Source organism: Numenius arquata, chromosome 18, assembly GCF_964106895.1.
Source record: "Numenius arquata chromosome 18, bNumArq3.hap1.1, whole genome shotgun sequence".
NCBI classification, from domain to species: domain Eukaryota; kingdom Metazoa; phylum Chordata; class Aves; order Charadriiformes; family Scolopacidae; genus Numenius; species Numenius arquata.
Window position 1 is genome coordinate 4,507,077 of NC_133593.1, and position 21,111 is coordinate 4,528,187.

A 21,111-nucleotide genomic window follows, 5' to 3' on the forward strand; every position below is an offset into this window, starting at 1 on the left:
TTAATTGCTGGTTTCGAAAGACTGTCTTCTACGCCCCTGTTTATTTCAACAGAAGGTCCCGATTTCCATTCCTCAGCAGTGATTCTGCGCTGTGCTGACATGCCTGGACATTTACACATCCTTTCCACTACCAGGCATTCTGAATTGACATATCGATACGTTACAGAAATAATGCTCCTAATTGCACACAAATAAAAGACAGCAGTAAAATCACTTTAGTAAGAAGGAAGAGTGCAACACTATAAGAACTTAGCAGAATTTCAACAGCATCCCTCAAGAGAATGAATGGCTCTGTTGTTTTTCTCCGTCATAAAAGAACTCCACATTCAACTCTTCTGTCACCATTTCAAGGGCTTTCACATTTAAAAGTATTGCTTCCCCCTGCCCCAATTTCTTTAAATCCAATTCAAATAAATCAGAAAAGGAGTAACAGCTGTGTTGCTTTTTGCATCCTTAGTGTAAGAGAGTCAATAGGATTATTATTAAACACGCACCTTCATGCAGTTCTTTCCGCAACTTCTCTGCATCTTCTTGCAGGACCGATTTTTGTGTGTTGAGAACAGCCACGTACATCTCTAAGTCTGTCCGACACGACTTCTCGGCTTCCAAATAATGGTTCAGTTCTTTCACCTGAATAAAAAAAGGGAAAACCACTGTCTCCGTGGAGGAACACTCTCAGGCATTTCCTCTTTCTTACAAGTTACAGTGTTGCCTGTTTGGGTAACATACAGGTGCTGAAGACAAGTTTTATTTCTAGAAATCACAAATACTCAAAAAAAGTGTGCAATTTGTATTTATTTCTGAATATATTACTCACTAAAATTCTGCTAAGTCAGACATACCAATATATTTATAGAGTTCCCACAGTTGGGACACAACAGCAGTGGCACAGAGATGGTAAAGAGACTACGAATATCAAACAATAAAGCAATCCTTTAATTAGCATTGATAAGCCAACAACTAAGTTCTGTATTTGGTTTTGGGTTTCCTGCTCCAAAGAGGATGAGGAGACAGTTCAAAATAGCATAATAATAGTAGTCAGAAAACATGACTATGAGGCAAACTTGAACTCAACCAGGGATGGTCAGCCTAGGAGAGAAAACTTGGGGACAGACAAGAAAAACATTCATACCCATGAAGGGCTGCTGCAAAAAAAAAGCAGCAGCCTGTCCCTGGAGGACGGGATGTTAAGCAATTACAGTAAGACAGACTGAAGAAGTATATTAGGACTTTTTTCTTCTTTTTTCATTTCTTTAAATAGCAAAGCTAACAAAGAACTGGAACAAACATCCTGCAGAGACTGCAGAACCTCCGGTGAGAACCTTTTAAGATAGGGTTAAATAAACATCTGTCAAACATGATGCCCATGATCCATGTACAAATGTATCTCATCCTGGAGCAGGGAAGAGGCTGAAAGGTTTCTTTATGGCCCTATTCAGTTTTATGATTTACTGAGTTAGGAATCAGAAGAGTTTTTATTTTAAAGGAAACAAAAGCTTTCAGGCGATTCCTGACTGGCTCCACAGAGCCGTTCTTCATCTTCCTCAAGACAGTGCATGAGCCACAGGCACTGACTCAGAGTTCAAGATAGTCCTTTGGCTTTAACTTCTCTCTGATGGTGGGGACAGCTTCTCCTGCCCTAGGGTACCACCTCCTCTGTCTGCAAGTCTTTTAACCATTGAAATAGAGAAATCTGACTCCCAAAGAATAACCCCTGGGAAGAATGGAACAGGGGGGAAAAAAACCAAAACTCCCACCTAAACAAAAGAAATGCATTGTTTCACTAATTCAGCTAAATACTTGATGTTGAAAAATAAAATTACATGACTCGAGCAGATTCGAGGGATTTCAACACAACCAACAGAAAAGCCAAACGTATCGCTCATTCTGCACGTGTCAGTCCTCATACCAGCCTAGTAATATAAATCATGTCAATAATACCTTGCATATTAATAGCGCTGTAGATTAAAGTACTTTAACAACTTCCCAAGTTTGTGCTTAAGCATGTCCTTGCTAGATGCAAAATAGCAGTTCCTTCCCTTTAAGCTAAAAAGGTGTCATGAGTAGGACTATCAGCAACTTCAGACAGAAGGAAGAATGAATTGTAAACAACCACAGGTAAGAATTAAGGGTCTACGTTACTTTCTTTGGTAAGAATCACCACCTAGGGCAAGAATTCTTTAAAAACAACTCCTCAATAAATTAGAAACATGGATGAAAAAAAGAGAATGATCAGTTTAAGAGATGTGTTCTTGTGTTTTACTCATTCCATAAAACAACATGCTCAGATTTTAGAGGACTGACAGAGGAAACAACACAATTCCTCATCCTGAAACTGTCAATTTTACTCAGTCCTTGCCTGTAAGGAAAGAGGGAGATAAATTTAGCAGGAAAGTTCTAAGAAAAATTATAGACTACTCTTATGAAAAGAAGAAGGAAAAGAAAAAAAAAACCACCGAAAAAAAAGGCAAACCCAAGGCATTTTGAGACCAAGCAAGCAAGAGAAGGTTCACATTTCCACATCTTCCCCAAAATCAGCCTGGCAATGAAAACGAAGTATTATTTGAATCGAGAAAAAAAGCAGAACTACCCGGAGAACTATTATTCCTAGGAACATTTCAATCTAAAAAATTTGACCTATAAAGCAATTCACAAAGAACCTGTGAAGAAGGAAAACACTCAAGTATGGACTCTCAATCGAGTAAAAGTGTTGAGATTGTTAGATGAATTATATTGTTCTCCCGAATCTCTGACAGACTTCCAAGCTGGACTAGAAGGAAAAAAATAAAAAAGATCAAGTACACCACAGAATCACATGGGGTTGGAAGGGACCTCCAGAGATCACCCAGTCCAACCCCCCTGCCAAAGCAGGTCCACCCAGAGCAGGTTGCACAGGAACTGTCCAGGTGGGTTTTGAAAGTCTCCAGAGACAGAGACTCCACCACCTCTCTGGGCAGCTTGTTCCAGGGCTCTGCCACCCTCAAAGTGAAGTTCCTCCTCATGTTTAGGTGGAACTTCTCATGTTCAAGTTTGTGCCCATTTCCTCTTGCCCTGTCACTGGGCACCACTGAAAAAAGACTGGCCCCCTCTCCTCTTGACACCCACCCTTTAAGTATTTATAAGCATTGATCAGATCCCCCCTCAGTCTTCTCTTCTCCAGACTAAAAAGACCCAAGTCCCAAGTGATGAATATTTAAAAGAAAATGCAAGTGATCCAGAAGACAAGGTATTTACTTTATGTCTTAAAACCATCCAAATGGTAAGCTATTTTGCAATTTCAGCCTATTTGACTTTCAAGATAAAGTATTTGTTACAGAAAACATCTTCATTTCTCTATAAAACAGTACATTAAATGCAGCTATCTTACAGTGATGTAGATATTATTTACCTTTCGCAGCTGGTGAGAGAGTTCCATAGGGGTTCTGACATATCTGAAGAATACAGGAATGCTGGGTACATCACTTACATTGATTTCTGGGCAGCAGTGGCCAGTATCCCTTTTTATGAATCTGAGGTTTACTTCAAGTTTAAGATATAAAAATTCTGGTGATACCGCCTCGGTTTTATGCCCAGGATTAGAAAATGAAATATAGCAGATACTGGATGGAAGTAGATTAAAAGATTTCTGCCAAATGCAAATCTTTTTGTAGCTGCAAACATGACATTAATCTAAAGGCCAGAGTGTTGGAATAGTGCAAAGCAGCTGTTTTTCTACAGGCTTTTCTTTTTCATTTCTAGTAGAGCTGCAGCCATGCAATTTAAGCTAAGCGCGGATGACACATGTACAACCCAACCCTCAAAACAGAGAGGGGAAAACATATATAGGCCAAATAAATTATTTGAGCTATAAGAGAAAAGATATATTGCGCATGAAGAGTGTCAAAATACACCTTTTTCTCTCGTACGAAGTTTGACTTCACTTCTCTGCACCAAACTAGCATGATGCAAAATAGAAATCAGGATACAGTTACAACTCCACCTCACCTTTGATGCCTCTAACTCTTTTATTTTTTCTTCTGCTCCTGTCAATTTTTCCTTTAGCGCTGCAATCTCCTTCTCCATAGGCATCACAACCGAACGCAGCTTCTCAGCATCTTCCTGGGCCTGCAGATAATGCAATAAATTATGAATAACACATTGTCATAGTTTTCACCACAACAGTTTCCATTATCAGAGACATTTGGAGAAAATCTCTGTGCCAACAAAAATAGCTGACTAAACTTCCACTTCCAATACTCGTCTTATTGCTATTTATTTAGTTCAGCAGTCATCTCTATGACAACAGGCTGATATTATTCCATTCACAGAAGGCAGCTAAATTTTAAATCCATGTGTGAATTAGGCCTTGAATATCTGCTTTTAAAGCAAATGTTAGTACATCGCTCCCTCTTGATACTTGGGAGAAAAATTACAGATCAGGCATTTCAAATATACATATACTTTTCTGTTATTGAAGGCCTAAGTGTCCTGCAAACTGGCTGCCACATAGCACATATAAAAAAAAAAAGTGTAACAGAAGAACTGTATGTGAATTATTGACCATTCATTTGCTTACTCGTGAAGTTAAAATAAAAAGGATCTGCACAGCAATGCATAGCGTAGCTTTGTTCGGTTTTGGAAGACCATTCTTCAACTTTAAATTACTACTGATGTGGCATCAGGTTTTGGTGCTACTGTACTACATGTTTCAAAACTACACACAGGCATTTTATCAAAAACCCCGTGAGTTTTTCAAGAAGTAGTTCTGAAGAGATCAAAGCAGGAAAACAGAATGAGAAGACTGACGTGATGGGGGGGACACGAGGGGAGAGAGAAAGAGCAGGGTAAAAATAGTGAGAATTAAAATGAGAAATAGCGTTCAGTGTTCAAATTCAGAATCGCACATGTCAAAGGGTGGCCCCGACATCCCCATTTCTTAAATGAACTGGTTTTCCTTCACGGATGCACTAAAAACTTTGCAAGACAAAGTAGCAGCTCCTGTAGACTCCACAACAGCAAGCAGAACAGGCAAACGTTCACTGCAGTAAAATTCTTCAAGCCACAAAGGATTTAAGCCACCTAATTTGCATTGGGTTTATGTATGAAGGCTCAGAAACTTCAGTTGTTCTCTATCTTCTACTGGAGGAATTCAACAGGGAGGGAAGGCAGAGAACTGTGTCCTAAAGATGACACTTTTCCTAACCTGATCAGCAAAGACAAGCCTCACAGCAGCCTTCAGTACCTGAAGGGAGCCTACAGGAGAGATGGGGAGGGACTCTTGATCAGGGAGGGGAGCCATAGGACAAGAGGTAATGGTTTTAAATTGAAATATGGGAGATTTAGATTAGATACTAGAAAGAAATTCTTTACTGTGAGGGTGGTGAGACACTGGAATAGGTTGCCCAGAGAAGCTGTGGCTGCCTCATCCCTGGAGGGGTTCAAGGCCAGGCTGGATGGAGCTTTGAGCAACCTGGTCTGGTGGGAGGTGTCCCTGCCCAGGGCAGGGGGTTGGAACTAGATGATCTTTAAGGCTCTTTCCAACTCTAACCATTCTATGCTAAAAGATAACATCCATGTCTTGTTTTAAATCTAGACTAGAAGGTAGATCTTAGAGGATACTCATTTGACTTTCAGTTTCTGGTCAGCTTATTGACCAGCAATATTCCAAGCAAGACTTTCAGGAACAAAAATAGACAATATTTTAAACCCTTGACGTTTTCTAAACTTAAAATTAATAGACAAAATAATATTGCAACACCTGCTAATTATCCAAATGCTACCAGGCCCTTGGGCTCTAAAAAGCTTTAAAAAAACACATTTCTTCACGTTTCATTCCCTTCTGCTACATTCTGCCACTGCTAGTTTGTGCCTCTGAAGAGTACAAATAAAATCCGTGAGGAAAGCAAGGGACATCACATGAGGCAGCGAATTCAATCCCAGGGCCATGTGACGGTGTCACACACATACATATCCCCTCGCTCGCAGCCAGCAACTCACCAGCCACATTTTTCAACCAGACGGGAGCAGGAGTTCAACTTCAAAGATTGCTTTATATTTCATTTATTGTACCAGTTCTATTCATTTAATGCTACCTAGAGCCAGCTCATATGGGCTAAAGATAGCCCAACGTTTTTAGGGCTGTTGAATAAGCTTTTTCCTAATTATTCATGATAACTGCAGGAACATTTCATCCCTGTTCTGAATTCACACGGTTCAACACTGAATATAGAGCAACAAACGCATCCATGTTGGAGCCAACGAGTTCAGCTAAACACTAAGAAAGTTCCCCGAAAGCAAAATTCAGACTGTACAACAGCCACTAACTGGGAAGAGAAAACGGTATCAAATTCCACGACAGAAAAATTACTCTGGCTTTTACTGCTTGGTAAATAGAGCTGAAGTTTGACACTATGATTGCAACATATTGCAAAGGTTTCATTAAAAAAAAAACGAGGGGGAAAGGTGGGGAGTGGAGAAGGATGCGTACTGAAGGTCAGTGTGACACTGAGCTAAACCCTCAGAATAGCCCGTATCTGCTAACAAAATAAGTGCTGGTCAAGGTAAAGACGACCGAGTCCCAAATTGAGGTTAAAGTTCCCACTCAAACAGTTCTAATAAAACCAGAATATCTGTGCTGTTGGGAAATGCTGGATGAAGATACTGTCACACGTGGTGAGAGGTGCCACAGCACCACATTCCCTGCATTAAAAGGCGTTATTCAGACTCTTCCAGACGTGCGAGCATGAAAACGCTTATTTCCTTCAAACTTTTTGCCAAACTACCTTTACTGTCAAAAGCCACGGTTTTACACATTATCAGCTTGTATTTATTTATCACCTTATCAAAATCAAAGCGGCCAAGCCCCCCGATCCAGGAAAGCCTGCTTTTCCCCAGCACAGCACGTGAAGAACACGCTGTAGGGATCTTCACGGCATGAAGATAGCTCCAGAGAGAATGCGCTGAAAATGAACCCAAGTCAAAACACAAAACACTTCATTGCTGGCCTGAGAGCCAACCACAGCAACCTGGGATGTCCTTTACTGTTCCTCCAAGCAACATTTTCAGGAGAACAAAAACCCAGCTGGAGAAGTCTCAGGCACCTGCAATATCTGAATCTGTTCCTTAAAAACCAAGACAAGGGGAAAACAAACAGACACAATTTGAGAATCTCTCTTTAAAGTAGGAGTAAACCATTTAAAGTTCATCTGAATCTATTCCCCTGTTCTTTATCATTACCAACGAAAGCAGCTTACTGTTTATCAGATTTTATGGCCAACTCTGTCACAGAAATCAGATTATCCTCCCCTTCCAACTTCCCCTCTTCATGAAAGGAGGTTTGTCCTTTCTCTCTCTATGCAAAGAACCTGCTCTGCAGCCTTCTGCTACTCAAGAGTTTGACACAACTGTGCCAAGAGTCATCTTTATATTCATCGCAGCTCCAAAAGAAAACCAGATCAATTCCGGAATGGAAAATGAGGTCTGAATAAAAAGGACTGGCCAGATTTTGCCAGTCTGCAAGAGTCATCCCCACCAAGTCCCTGTCCAGAGGGAGCCCAGCCCTTACTGAGCAGAGAACTTGCATGGAAGCACATGCTGCTATGGAGAGACTACTTTTAGCATCCGTGATAACAGAAAAGCCCAAAAATCTGTCTAGTATTACAAAGCGCAGGAAGACAGTGAGATTTTTATAAATCACCAACACTTTTTCTGAAAGATGACTGACTAGGTGAGTCCACTTCTCATCAGAACGCAGTATTTACCTTTTTTAAGCTAAGAACAATTTACAGAATACACAAAGTTTTCAGCACAGAAATCACCGCTTTATGATAAAAAACACAGAACACACAAGTTTTCTATAGATATTTACACAGCAAAGCGAAACAGCTGCTTCCAGACAAATCCAAGTGTCCCAACAGACAGGCCCTTCCTGACAAGAGGATGCTCAAGAAAGCCAAATGCCAGGTTTGCAGGAAAGGCTTGGACGCCGCTGGCAAAATAGTCACAATCTAGTAAATACAGCCCAAAAAAGCAGGCTTATGAAGACATTACCTATCTGCTCTAAGCGCTCTCAAACCCGGATAAATAACATGCACAAGTACCAAACCTGTGTGCACAACCAAATAAATAAAACTTTAAATTGAAAGAGATATTTACAGAATTTGCAGCAACATTTGTTATCCACCCTTCATCTCTTTCAGACGAAAAAGTATGCGGACAACAAGCATGATCATTAGCAATTATGTGGATGCAGTATTAAATTTCATGGATTTTCTTTGTTGTTTAAAATAGATTTTATAGCCAAACTGAACACAACTGAGCTATTATCCAGCCAAGAAGGTCGGCGTCCTGGACTGAAACATACGGCTTGGAATCTTGTCTCTGCTCTGTCCGTTCTTCTCACCTCTCATTGAGAATGCCAGACAATGGTACGGTTTTCTGCTAGTTTTAAGAAATGTGATATATTATACGCTGGTACAGCACCTACTTACCACTCAGAAAGCACAGAGAGCAAAGTACTTTTATTTCATTTTATTAACTCCTTTGACATTTTTGCAGACTCCTTAGAACTGGCTAGGAAATTAAGCTATTTTTTAAAAACTCTTTCGAAGTTTATGTTTAAAAATAAAATAAATCCCTCTTTCTAATGGAGCATATAAAGATGGAGGATGAATACAACATTATTGGCCGGAAATGCCATTTTGCATGAGGAATTGATCACAAGTCTTCACGGAGCACATCCCAAGTGATCAAGAAAGTTCCTCCTTTCGTACCAACTGCTGATGTATGAATATTCATTATTTTGCCAGCCAAACACAGCTTTTTGTGGGCTTGGGATTTGCTTGTTTGGTTTTAGGTGAAATGAATGCCCTTTTCCTAATTTTGATCTAATTCTTAGTCTCCTTAAGGAAAAACCTCACAGGACAGAGACTAAAAAGCACATGCAAAGCAGTTTAAACAATTATTTCAAGCTGCACTCTGAAGACCAGATTCAGCCCCTCACACACCTCATATTACATAAAGTGCACTTTCCTCTGCTTTACAGGCCTATAAAGCTTTCTGAGCTCATATTAATCACAGATTAATATATCAATCACCTTTTCCTTTAGGATTACGAAGGATATTTATTTCCTTTCTAAAGGAGTATAGTTGAAAATGTTACTTATCTGCTATACCAAACTTCAGTGCTAACTGGCACATAGTGAAGCCACAAAGTCTAAGTGAGCTGTGCTGTCGTTTGAGCAACTCGCAACTCCAAGTGTTACGCGATCAGTACATTCAGATTAAAAAACCAAAGAGCTGAGATTTAAGATATTGAAAAGACTCTCTCAGTCAAGAGAGATTGTCTTCTGAAAATTCTTACTAGCAGTTTGTCGGTAATGCACCACCAGGACTTTTACACCATGAACTCTGCATCTTCTGGGTTGTTTCTACAAGACTCACCACACTGATCCCATTTTGAACCTTCCTTCTAGCTTCAACCTAAGTTTTTTTTTCCCTAAATAGGGCTAAAACCTTCTCTTAAAAATAGCTGATGTCTTAAGAATTCCAGTGGCAGTAATTCCGTAGTCAGAACATTGGCAAATAGGCTTTATTCTGACTTCCACCTTTATAAATCAGGACTATATAAAGAGCAGCCTCGCTGAATATCAAACAGCAATTACGCAATTACAACTAGCAATATTCAAGAATCTCTTTATAAGTCACAGAAAAAGAACTGCATTTTGCAACACTAATAGATTGCTTGTTACAACATATTAAAAATAGGTAAAATACTTATTATGTCGAATGTTTGTGATACTTAATACCACATTTCTTCTGACAGCAAGCAGAAACAAGGACATTCAGTGATGTGGCTGATTATCAGATGTTACTCTACTCCTTTATTGAATAGAGGATCATTTACTACATTAAAATAGTCTTAGAATGCCTTGAAGACTACTGCGAGCCTCCTGAGAAGACAAATTCACTTCAAGGCAAGTTTTTATAATATGATAAACGAAGATTCCAAAACATTGATCTATTATGACAGGTTCAATTTCATTCCTACCTGAAAGAGAAATACACCCAAACTTCAAACTCAACAACAGCAAAATCCAAACTCAACACAAGGCACGTCAATCTACTTCTACGAACTCCAAGTCACAGATCTTTGAACAAGAAAAAAATCTTTCCAAACTCCACAGCAACCATTTCATCATCTAGAGCCTGTTTTACGACAGCAAGGTTCTGTATTTCCTACGAAGCCAGTAGTACTGTGTTGCACAAACATGGCTTAAAGAAAGACAAAAGACTATTTAGATATAGTGCCCATTAAAACCCTCAAAAGAAAAGTACAAGATCTGAGAAAAGGAATAGAGATGCAGAAATGCAAAGGAAATTTTATAAATCTACAGTCAATCCAGAAAAATTTAAAGGGGGCTTTATTTGAGTTCATTTGACATTATGACAAGAGACTTGACAAGGCCTCCTGCTTTAACAAGCTGAAGGCCAAGCTTTATCATCTTCTCAGGTGCAATCCTCTCACTGAATCCACATGATCAGATACAACACCTTTCTGGATTCAAATGCAGGATTAGGTCACGATGACTTCCACGAACAAAGAGCCAAAAGTTGGCAGAACAAGGCTATGTGTATTTCTGAGGAATTACAGCAGGGCACGAAATGAACTCATGCATAACACAAGTGTATCTTGAAACTGAAATTGAAGAGCTGGATTTCAACGTACCTTTTTCATTTCATTTTCTAGGTTTTCTTCCTCTTGACCTTCAGACAGTCGCCGTCTCAGCTCTGCTATTTCTCGTTCCACATTTTCGCGATATTGATTCCATTGAGCTCGTTCTTGCTCTAACCTGTGATGATACTGGAGCTCATAGTCACGAACAGTCTCTATAAAACAGTATTTTCAAAATGTATTTTCAATGCAAGTTAAAAAACAGAGCTTTAGGAACTCCATCTTCAACCAGTCAATGACCTATCATAATTGATCAAAACTAGAACAACAGTGAACTCTCCCTTCCCCCTCTTCCCTTTGAGTCTTGTCCCAAAAGAAAAGATTCAAAGAAATTGCACCTCAATTTGTATCATCACTAAAAAACAAACAAACAAGCCTCCAAAACTGTGTAACTCCTAATTTCAAAACAACGTACATGTCTAATGTCCTATTGCTAGGATTGCTGCCTATTTAGCAGCACATTTTGTACCTCCAAGCACATCACCCAAACTACCAAAACCCTACTTATTTACTCCAAAATTCAAAGGAACTAGAACTTCTCACATAGCTTTCATTTCCCCATTATTAATATTATCCCTTCAGGTAAGGAGCTGTCTTTATTTACAAACATACAGCAGCTGGCACAACTGAGCCTTGATCTAGGTTCATTTATCTACCTAGATCATACATAAACAGGAATTTGTGTACTCAATATACATGAAGATTTATGTTCTCTGGTGATGGAGAAATCAGGTGATGGAAAAACTGCCTAAAGCCAACAGGCTGCAGGCTCAGAATATTGTGATCCTGTTTGTCAACCTTTAAGAAAACAGCCAGTTATGGCAACAGTCTGTCCCCGGTTTACATCCTGCGTTTTGTTCCTTGCACGCAGTTTGTCTCAGAAACACCAACAGCTGTGCAATGTGCAAACATAACCAAGAATAGCTCAGAACTATCAAGAAAAAAACAATGACCCAGGACTAATAGAGAGCAGCATGTTCAGTCACTTGCCTGGGGAAAAGTCCATGTGATAGTACTGGAGGGACACTTAACTGCCTGACAGCAGGACTATGTTCACACAGGAGAAGAGAGTCATGCTGTCAGCCCAAAGCTGTTCTCAGACTTGTCAAATTACATACATTACGCTTATCTTCGTGGAAGGATGAAGTATCACATTCATAGTCCCTCAAAAATGCTTGGCATATACGTGGGAGTTCCCACTGCCATGATTCCTTCCAAATTCTACCCTCATGTTAACAGAACAGAGCCACCAAGCTCCTTTTCACAAACTTGGGAACTTCATCCATCACTTCTGTGGCCCACTAAACACATACTAAAGAGGTGTCTGATCTCAGCGGCAGCAGCTTGCCTGGTTGTTACCTTTCATAATAGCTTGTAGTGAAGCTACTTCTTCTTGCCACTGTCTCTTCACCTCATCGATAGCTTCCTGCTTCGTATTCTCAGATACTGTAGCTATAGCTTTGATGTTCTCCATTTCAGCATGAGCTTCCATCAGCTGGGTCCGCAATTGTCCGAGATCATCTTGGGCTGCTTGCAGCACTGCATTTTGTCTTTTCAGGTCCTCTGAAAAGAAGTATTATTTACATTTAGCTTGATTAATAAATTCAATCTGAAGAGTATCCATAGTTGCTATGGCAAAGAAGAGTGCTCTAACAAGGGGGTGAAGGAAGCACGGATCATAATAACTGAACAAACGTTAGAAGGTGTCTTAAGTCTTTTTTGACTTCACTTGCCCTTGCCTTTTATTAAAGTACCTATTTTCTCATGGATGCAGCCACAAAGCAGACACTGTAGATATAACCTATTAATCAATATACCTGATGAAACTGAACTGTGCTTTTAATTAGTTCATTATTATTTAACTCATACGGGTAACGAATCTCGAAAAAAGAACAACGGACAGGAAGAGAGTTCTTCCCCCATTTTTGGCACCAACTTGGACCTGAATTTGGATAGAACACTTCATATTTCTTCAACAGAAACACTGTGCGACCACTGCCTGAAGCCCACATAAGAAAACTATGCAGCCTAATTTGTTCTTTACCATGGCTTTGCTACAACTAAGCTTCTACTTAAAAAAAAAAGGGATATATTCAACGGAACATCTGGTACTTCTCTAATTGTTGCAACTATAAACAAAAATTAAACTAATTTCACATTATCCTCCTGAGTTTTCAGTTAATCTGAAGGAATGACCTCTGGAAGATGTGCATTATGCAACTCATTCCAAAAGCACTAACACAAAATACCGTTTTATGCCCACATAGTCTATTTCAATGGCAATCACTTTAAGCAGAAACATCTGGCCAGTGCACAACAAACAGCAAGTGATCTCCACTTCTTGCCCTCAGTACCAAAATGCTTAATTAATCCTGGTGCCCAACACTTTACCCCTCGATAGAGAATATGAAACCCAGAGCTAATCAGGTACTCAAAAGGGCATTAATCCTTGTGTAAAAAAAGATCTTGCAGCATTTATATTACTTAGTTCTCAAATGACAGTATCAAGGATTGGGTGCTGCAGTCCCAGTGTACATTTAGGAAAGGATCTTGGAGAAAAGCGAGGGAGAAAAAAGGTTTTTTTGGGGAAGAAAAAAAAAAAAAAAAAAAAAAGTATTTGCTTGCATATTCTCCTCTGGTATCCTTCCACTTCAGTACATGTAAAATTTGGATTATTTTTTTTCCACTCGTCACAATTTGTTTTTATTTTCTGACTGTTCTGTTCTGAAAAAGAGAGAACTACTGCTGATCTCATCAGCAGTGTCTTGTATCTTAAATTTCCTTTCATCCAGCTGCTAGAAACACAAAGAAATAGGCCTTCTGTATGATCTGATCTTCGTTATGCCTGTTGTATTTCTGCTCTCATAAGCTTATACAACCAGCTGCAGTCATAATGCATTATTTTTTGGCTGTGCTTTCATATGTTAAGGACAGGAAAATCATCAGGATTAGAAATAAATCAATTTGGCTCTCAGAACAGCAGCTATCTCTGCTCTCTAATTCTTCGTCAGATATTTGAGCTCATATGGTTCAAATTTTCCTGTAAAGAGTGTTATTGAAATAGATGCCCTTGGCTGGTTTTAAAACTTTTATAATGTTTGTCTGCTTACATTCTGCCTCAGATGGAAATTTAAGACAAATTAATACTACATAAAAAAGCAAGCCACAAAATACAAACAGCACACCAGCTAGACTACGTCCTTCCACTCACCAGACCAGCTGCTGTTCAGAGAGAATGAGCACACCATGGCTTCAGAAGGTTAGTATTAAAACTCAGTGGTGGTGTTTCTGTGCATACATCAAGTTGCTCTGCTGACTGCTATCCATGCAAGCAAATCTTTAAATTTAATTCTAAAAATTCATTCTAGGAGGCTAAATAGCCACCTACTGAGTTTTATTCTCTGCTTGTCTCTTATGTTATTATATCTGTTTAAAAGTTTACTGTCACTTTCCCATTTTTGGCAAATCAGACACAACAATGCCTTATCCCACCAACCATGCTGGATGTGCAGTCAACTATCCCAGTAGAAAACCCCCTTAAATCCTAATTATCCCTAAACAAAATAGGAAAGCATGTGCATGGGCAAATGGGGAGTTGTAGGCGGCACTACGAAGGTTATTCTTCCTACAGGGATTATTTGAAGATGAAGTTTAATAAGCTTTAGAATAATTCAGAGAATTGAGAACTTACCTTCCTTAGCCAAGTACAACTCCTTAAATTTTGCTCTCTTTTGATTAAATTCTTGCTCAAGTTGCTGCTTTGTGCGCAGAAATTCTGCATTGACCTTTTCCAATTCTGCTACCCGTTGTAGAAGAGCAACTAAAAATAAAAGAGAAGATAAGGCACGTCACTAACAGTTAAGGCATCTCATTCTGCAAGTTTGAGGCTTGGGGCTTATTCTTTTTAAAATACCTTTACTCATTAGCCCAGTTGTTGCCCCATGATCCATCAGGACAACTAGTCAGAGTCCTTCAAGCAACAAAGGAAGATAAGTTTTCTTAGACTGTAGCACCGTATTGTAATTAGACATCTTCACAGCATTACAGGGACATGTGGCAGGGAATTCTGTAGAAAACAGCCTCCAAAAAAACCCTACAATTTTCTATATGCAATGAAGGAAGAAATGGAAAAAGTCCAGTGCCAAAATTACTTCTATTGGTGCTTCTTTCCAATATACTGGGACTTTAGTCACAAGGCACAGGAACAGTATGTGAAGGCTGAGCAACAAAGCACCAAGTTCTCAAAGGCTGAGGCCAAAGAAAAGAAAGCAGCAGCTGCTCAGCCAACAACGATGGAGGAACAAAGCACAGAAAAACCCATAAACTAAAAATTAGGTGCCATTATCCTTCCCGTCTTCAGCTCTGCACATTCACCAAAAGAAGGTGAACCAGACTATAGTCAGAGAAGTTTGCTAGAAGATGATGATGATGATCTACGGAGGAACAACTAATCATAAGATCAAACTCTCATTTCCAGCAGGTAAAAATCCTCAAGGGTGTACATACATCATACCATTTTCCAGTATTTACAACATTAGCAGTTGATCTGGTGGTACAACAAAAAAGGGAAGTCCACAAAGCCCCTAAAGATTGTTAAAATGCTGCTGTTACTGAAAAAAAAAAATAATACAATACCATTGTACAATGCTATAAAGATGCCACAACCACTGACCCTGTAATATTGATCTTCATGTGCAATATTAACTTCTTTGCACCTCAAGTAGTATAGGTTTGGTTTAGGTGCCAGACAGTTTCATATTGCACACCTCAGACTTCGAATATGAAACAAAAGACAGACGAGCTAGAACAAAATCCATCTCCGTGCTGCAACACACTGGGCAACTGATGTTTCTCCACACAATTCTCTACCTGTTCTGCAAAAGCATTTTATGGACATGTTCCAACTCTGAATCACTTCTCTCCAGTTGTAACCTCTGTATAGCACAGGCTAGATACATAAAATACTGATCCATCAGAAGCATTTACGCATCACACCCAACACGCTTCCCACCAAAAGCAAGTAGTGAAAACACAGTACAGAGGCTTCACCACTTCAGCAGCACCAAACATTTAGATTTGCAAACAGGGGGAATCAGTTCTAGAGCTTACAGTGATAAAACACTGGACGGTCAATGCCATTGAAATGGAGTGAATTAAATTTATTTTTAGTACCAGATGACAGAGAAAGAGCAGACACGAACAGGTATGTTTTCCTGATCGCTGGTTAGAAGGGCTTATGATGTTATGAAATACAGTACTAATCTGTTCAACTCTGTATTAGATAAAAGGTATCTGCACATACAGAACTGAAGAAATTTTTTTATATGGCCTTTTTATTGAAATCTTCATTTTGGTTTTTTTATCATCTTAAACATCAACCCATAAGCTTTTCTGGCCAGCAACCCCTATCCGGATTGCACAAGGCCAACTGCACAAGGGTACTCTCCAGAAAACGAAAGGAACCTGCAGCAAAGATGACACGCTGAGGGCAAACCTTCAAACGAGTCAGGAAAGCAGGTGGATCAAAACCAGGGAAGAAGTAGCACACGGGGAGCCAGGCCCAGGGAGCAAAAACACTTCCCAAGGCTGAAGAGATGCCTTTGAGCTCTTGCCGAAGTCTTCCAAAGAGAGAGGGTTTGCTGGCCTTTCAGCTCCTGCAGCCCAGGCAGCGCAGCTCGCAGGGACATCTCCTATTAGACCAGGTTGCTCAAAGCCCCATCCAACCTGGCCTTGAACGTCTCCAGGGATGGGGCAGCCACAGCTTCTTTGGGCAACCTGTTCCAATGTCTCACCACCCTCACACTAAAGAATTTCTTCCTGAGATCTCATCTAAATCTCCCCTCTTTCAGTTTAAAACCATTACCCCTTGTCCTATCACTCCACTCCCTGATAGAGTCCCTCCCCATCTCTCCTGCAGCCCCCTTTAGGGACTGGAAGGGGCTCTAAGGTCTCCTTGGAGCCTTCTCTTCTCCAGGCTGAACGCCCCCAACTCTCTCAGCCTGTCCTCACAGCAGAGGGGCTCCAGCACTCTGAGCACCTTTGTGGCCTCCGCTGGACCTGTTCCAACAGGTCCTTGTTTACTGGGATCCCTTTCCAGCTTTTTTTTTTTTGCAGAGAGACAGCAGCAGCTGGGCTACTGCTGCCATCAGAGAGCTGTTGTGCAAGGCCACCGAGCTGTTCTTCTTCCAAAGGTGAGAGTTGCTTCTGCTGAGGATGGAAGGAAGAGAGGACAGCACAAGAGCAGCAACTTCAAGTGCTTTGAGCTGGGGGAACAACAGACTCATCCTTCTTAAATCCTCCAACCCAAACGGGAAGAGGGATGGCAGAGTCACCAAGCAGGAAATGCAATTTTAACTTCAAATGTTTACATTTACAGTATTCCCTTTCTCTACAGCTTGGCAGTTACGTATAAAAAAAAAAGTAATAAATAAATAATCAACCCCCACCACAAGAGAGCTCTGGCCGCTGTCAGGACCAGCTGCAGGCATCCAAAAAACCAAACAGTTTAAAATCTCAACTGCAGGTCATGCGTCACTGCAACTCTGTATTAACATCATTCTTTTTATCCAGATACTAAGTTTAAAGCTGTTTTACCACCTGCACTATGTGTGTGGCTCAGGACAGACCCTGCCGTGCCTCACACAGGAGAGGTGCGTGTCCGCACCACCTCTGTCCCCATCGCAGTGGCACAAGGCGCATAAACTTAAAAAGACAATAAGCTGTGAAATACATCAACCCCCTGAAACGTACCTGCATGAAAAGTAAAAGCAAAGGAAGGTTTGTTTTCTAAGATGGTACGACCACCACCTCCTTTCTACTAAGTACGAATGATTAAATTTGCACCAAAAATCATTTCCTTCTCTGGGGTATGATTTGTACGATGGCCATACAAGACCCTCCACCTTCCAAAAACGAGAGTGTGAACCCAAATCCCAGTTGCCGGATGCAGGGAACTGCAGGGCTAAAGTCCACCTGGACACGCACTGCAGCCAAAGGCGGGATACGGACTCATTCATAGACCTTTCTATTAGGCCTCTGTCATTTATAGGTGACTTCTTGCTCTGAATTCAGGTCCAACTCACCCCAGGTCTGTAACAGAGCCCGACTGAAACCAGATCTTGCGCTGCACACGCCATCGGAACAGGCACAGGACACGCTGTATTTCATAAGAGCAGTAGTGTGGAAGACCTAATTCCCTAATTAGGGCCCTAACTCATCAAGAAAAACAAAACCCTAAAGACAGTTTCTTAACTCGTGAAATAGCGTTAAGAAGAGTTTAAATTTAAATTGATATGCCAAACTGAAAAACAAACAAGAAGTCCCTTTGGCCAAAAATTTATGAGCTGTAAATAGCGCTTCCCCCCTCTCTCCCCCCCCGCCCCCAGCCGAGCACTGGGGCAAATAGACTACTGATGCCAGTCAGACATGCCAATTAAATTACTAGCTTTGTTTCTAATGAACAACACTGATTTCACAGACACTTCAGGTCAGATGCAGGGATCACCATCTCCCTGTTTAGCCCCACCATTAGAGCAAAGCACAGCGCATGCTCTTAACGTGGCTTAACTTGGACAGAACTCAACAGAAGGGCAGCCAAATTCATTTCACAGCGGAGTCATCAATTTACAGGAGAACCATGAATCTATTGGAGAACACAAAGAGAAACTCGAGTGAAAAAGACACAACCTTCTCTTCAACCTTTTAAGGCCAGGCTGGATGGGGCTTTGAGCAACCTGCTCTAGTGGAGGTGTCCCTGCCCATGGCAGGGGGGTTGGAACTCGATGATCTTTAAGGTCCCTTCCAACTCTAACCATTCTATGATTCTCTTAACCCACTACACAGCAAAATTTCAATTCAAGGAAAACACCGGAATAAACCCACAGTTCTTACTGACTAGTTCCTTAAATGCTGTTCCATAGATCACCTCCCAAAAGGATAACATTTTATGTACGACAAAGTTTCCAGTTACACAAACATGTAGTGACCATTCCAGAACTACAGACAGACAAAGCTGCTTATCAATGAGACTATTTTTGAGTACTAGGTCTATTTATAAAATTAATGCCACAAAGCTTTCTACTTGATATTTAAAGTGTCAAACGTGACATCAGGAGTTCAGCCCTACACAGCTGAAATCTGAAAAACAGATCAGGAAAAAACACGAACACATACAATGAAATTTTTGAAGACAAAAAAAAAATAATAATAATTAAAAAAAAAATCACTTCTGTCCTTTTTCTGTCATCTTCCACCTCTTTCTTTTCCTGTCATGATTGCATGAGACACAAGTATGGAAAAATAGAAATATATGGCTGCCCATTTTTCTTCATGCTTATTTCCTTAGAGTACTAATTTTCATCTATCATGACATCACATTGGATCCACAATTATGTTACTATATTAATCTTTAACTAAGAGTCTGCCACCAAGATGTGTATTTAGACTGAAAAAAGTTTTTCTTTGTTTTCTTCAAACAGGATTTGTTTTAGAAAAAAAAAAAAACAAAAAAACAAAAAAACAACCAACAACCAAAAAAACCCACCACAAAAACGCAACCCCGAAAACCCCCATGCTCTTAAAATACACTCCAGTACAGTCGTTCTGCAACGGGCATTTGGAAGCATCAAGTATTTGATTTCCCTGGACAAATGGCTACAGCTGCCTGGTCAGCACAGACTTTTCTAGTTTTATTTGAGGACAGAAAATTACACCAGATTTCTCACTTGCCACCTTCGTTTTCAGAGTGGCAACAAATCCCTCTGCGCTGTCACACCTCTCCTTTCCCCAGTACTTCACTGCATGCAGTGATGATAACTAAGCTCCAGAAAGGACAAAAAAAAGAAAAGAAAAGAAAAAAAGATTCTAAACTGCAGCTGTGCAAGGGAAGACACGCCGTTACTTGCCAGTATTACCAGCAGCTCTGCAGAAGTAACTTTGAGGCAGTTCCCCATTTTGGGCTGGGCTTTCACAGAGACGGTCGCATTCGTCCAACAATTTCTAGTTTATTGTACAGTTGAAGGTTATTTGACATCCACAATTTGTTCTCTATTGACTAAACGTTCACAAGCAAACAATCCAGTACAAATTTAATGCTATATACATAGAAACTTGGTGTTGCCAACAAACGCAGATATCACTTATGATGCAGAATTGAGCCTTGCTGCATCATATCTGTTACAATATCTTCTTATTTTTTGCAGTAAATCAATAATTGCAGGATCAAAAATATTCCACCGGGCACTGTACGTTACAAACATCTAACCCCACTATAAATATATTAGCATCAAGTGGAAGCTTGCAATATACTAGTAAAGTTTGAAAGTAATACTACTTTTCCATTGAAGTTGAATGACTGAAACACCCTTCCACCGTAACTTGCAGTGTCAGTAGCGCCTACTCCTACTCTTTATTTTCCTTTTTTAAATTAAACACTGTATGACATGCTACATTAAGGATAAAAAAAAAATAGCCAGCACCAAATTAAAATACCTATATTTCTTTAGATTTTAATTATCTGAATAAATGGGAAGATTCTCTTCTATAATACATCAAGAAGAGAACAAAAACAAAGGGAAGAGAAAACAAGGGTCCTTTAAATGGCTTAATTAATCCTGCACAGTTGAATAGCCATACACAATAACAACTAGGCAATGTTTGACATGATACGGTAAAAACCTGCAGAGCTGTTTATATGACCATTCCCATGGCATTTTACATGAGTTGCTTGTGTTTCACAGGTGCATCATCTTTCAAGACCTTGTTCCTGCTTCCACCAGCTGGGGCAGCTGCTGTTCACTGTGGGCGTTGCTCAAGTTCAACACCAAAGCTCATCTGGTGCTGGTGGTTTCAATTGGTGCAGAAGCGGGCAGAAGGCAAATGAGCCCAAGATCGTTCCTAGGTTCAGGTCAAACACAGATTACCAGAAATGTCACTTAGTACTCGTTAGTAAGACAACATGTTGTCTTGTACCTTTGACATGCAACTATTTTTACTGAAATCTTCTTCATGCAGAATTACAAGGAAAAAAGCCAACATCTCCTTCCCCATTTTTTTCCACTTCCTCTTCCCGCTTTTTCTCCCTTTTCACAGCACTCATGTTAACTACTTCCTTGCTTTGTTATTGCCTCCCTTGTCTTCTTTCTTGGACGCAAACCCCAGTTTTGATTCTGTGATTCTAATAAGCCCACTTCACGTGATGAGTAATGCTCCTCACCTCTTCTACACATTCACCCATTCTGGCCCCAGGTAACTTAAGTCTTGTTTTAAATTTATGCTTAGTTAAACATTATTTAAATTGGACTGCAATGGAACAGCGTTCACGCACATCAAGTATCACAGGAATGCAGGTAATCACGTATGTCCACGTTGACAGAAGTGGACTTGAATTTTTCTTTCATTTG

At 40.2% G+C, this 21,111-nt stretch overlaps 1 protein-coding gene across 1 annotated transcript in view; it reads right to left on the bottom strand.

Annotated features, from left to right (window-relative positions):
* RABEP1 (rabaptin, RAB GTPase binding effector protein 1) overlaps positions 1-21,111 on the bottom strand; it is a 52,572-nt gene that overhangs the window by 19,331 nt on the left and 12,130 nt on the right. Inside the window, exons 2-6 of the mRNA XM_074160844.1 lie at positions 14,403-14,531; positions 12,071-12,274; positions 10,706-10,866; positions 3,985-4,104; positions 495-630 (exon numbers count right to left, since the gene is read on the bottom strand). Of these exons, the coding sequence (XP_074016945.1) occupies positions 495-630; positions 3,985-4,104; positions 10,706-10,866; positions 12,071-12,274; positions 14,403-14,531 (750 nt within the window). The remainder of the gene's footprint in view (positions 1-494; positions 631-3,984; positions 4,105-10,705; positions 10,867-12,070; positions 12,275-14,402; positions 14,532-21,111) is intronic.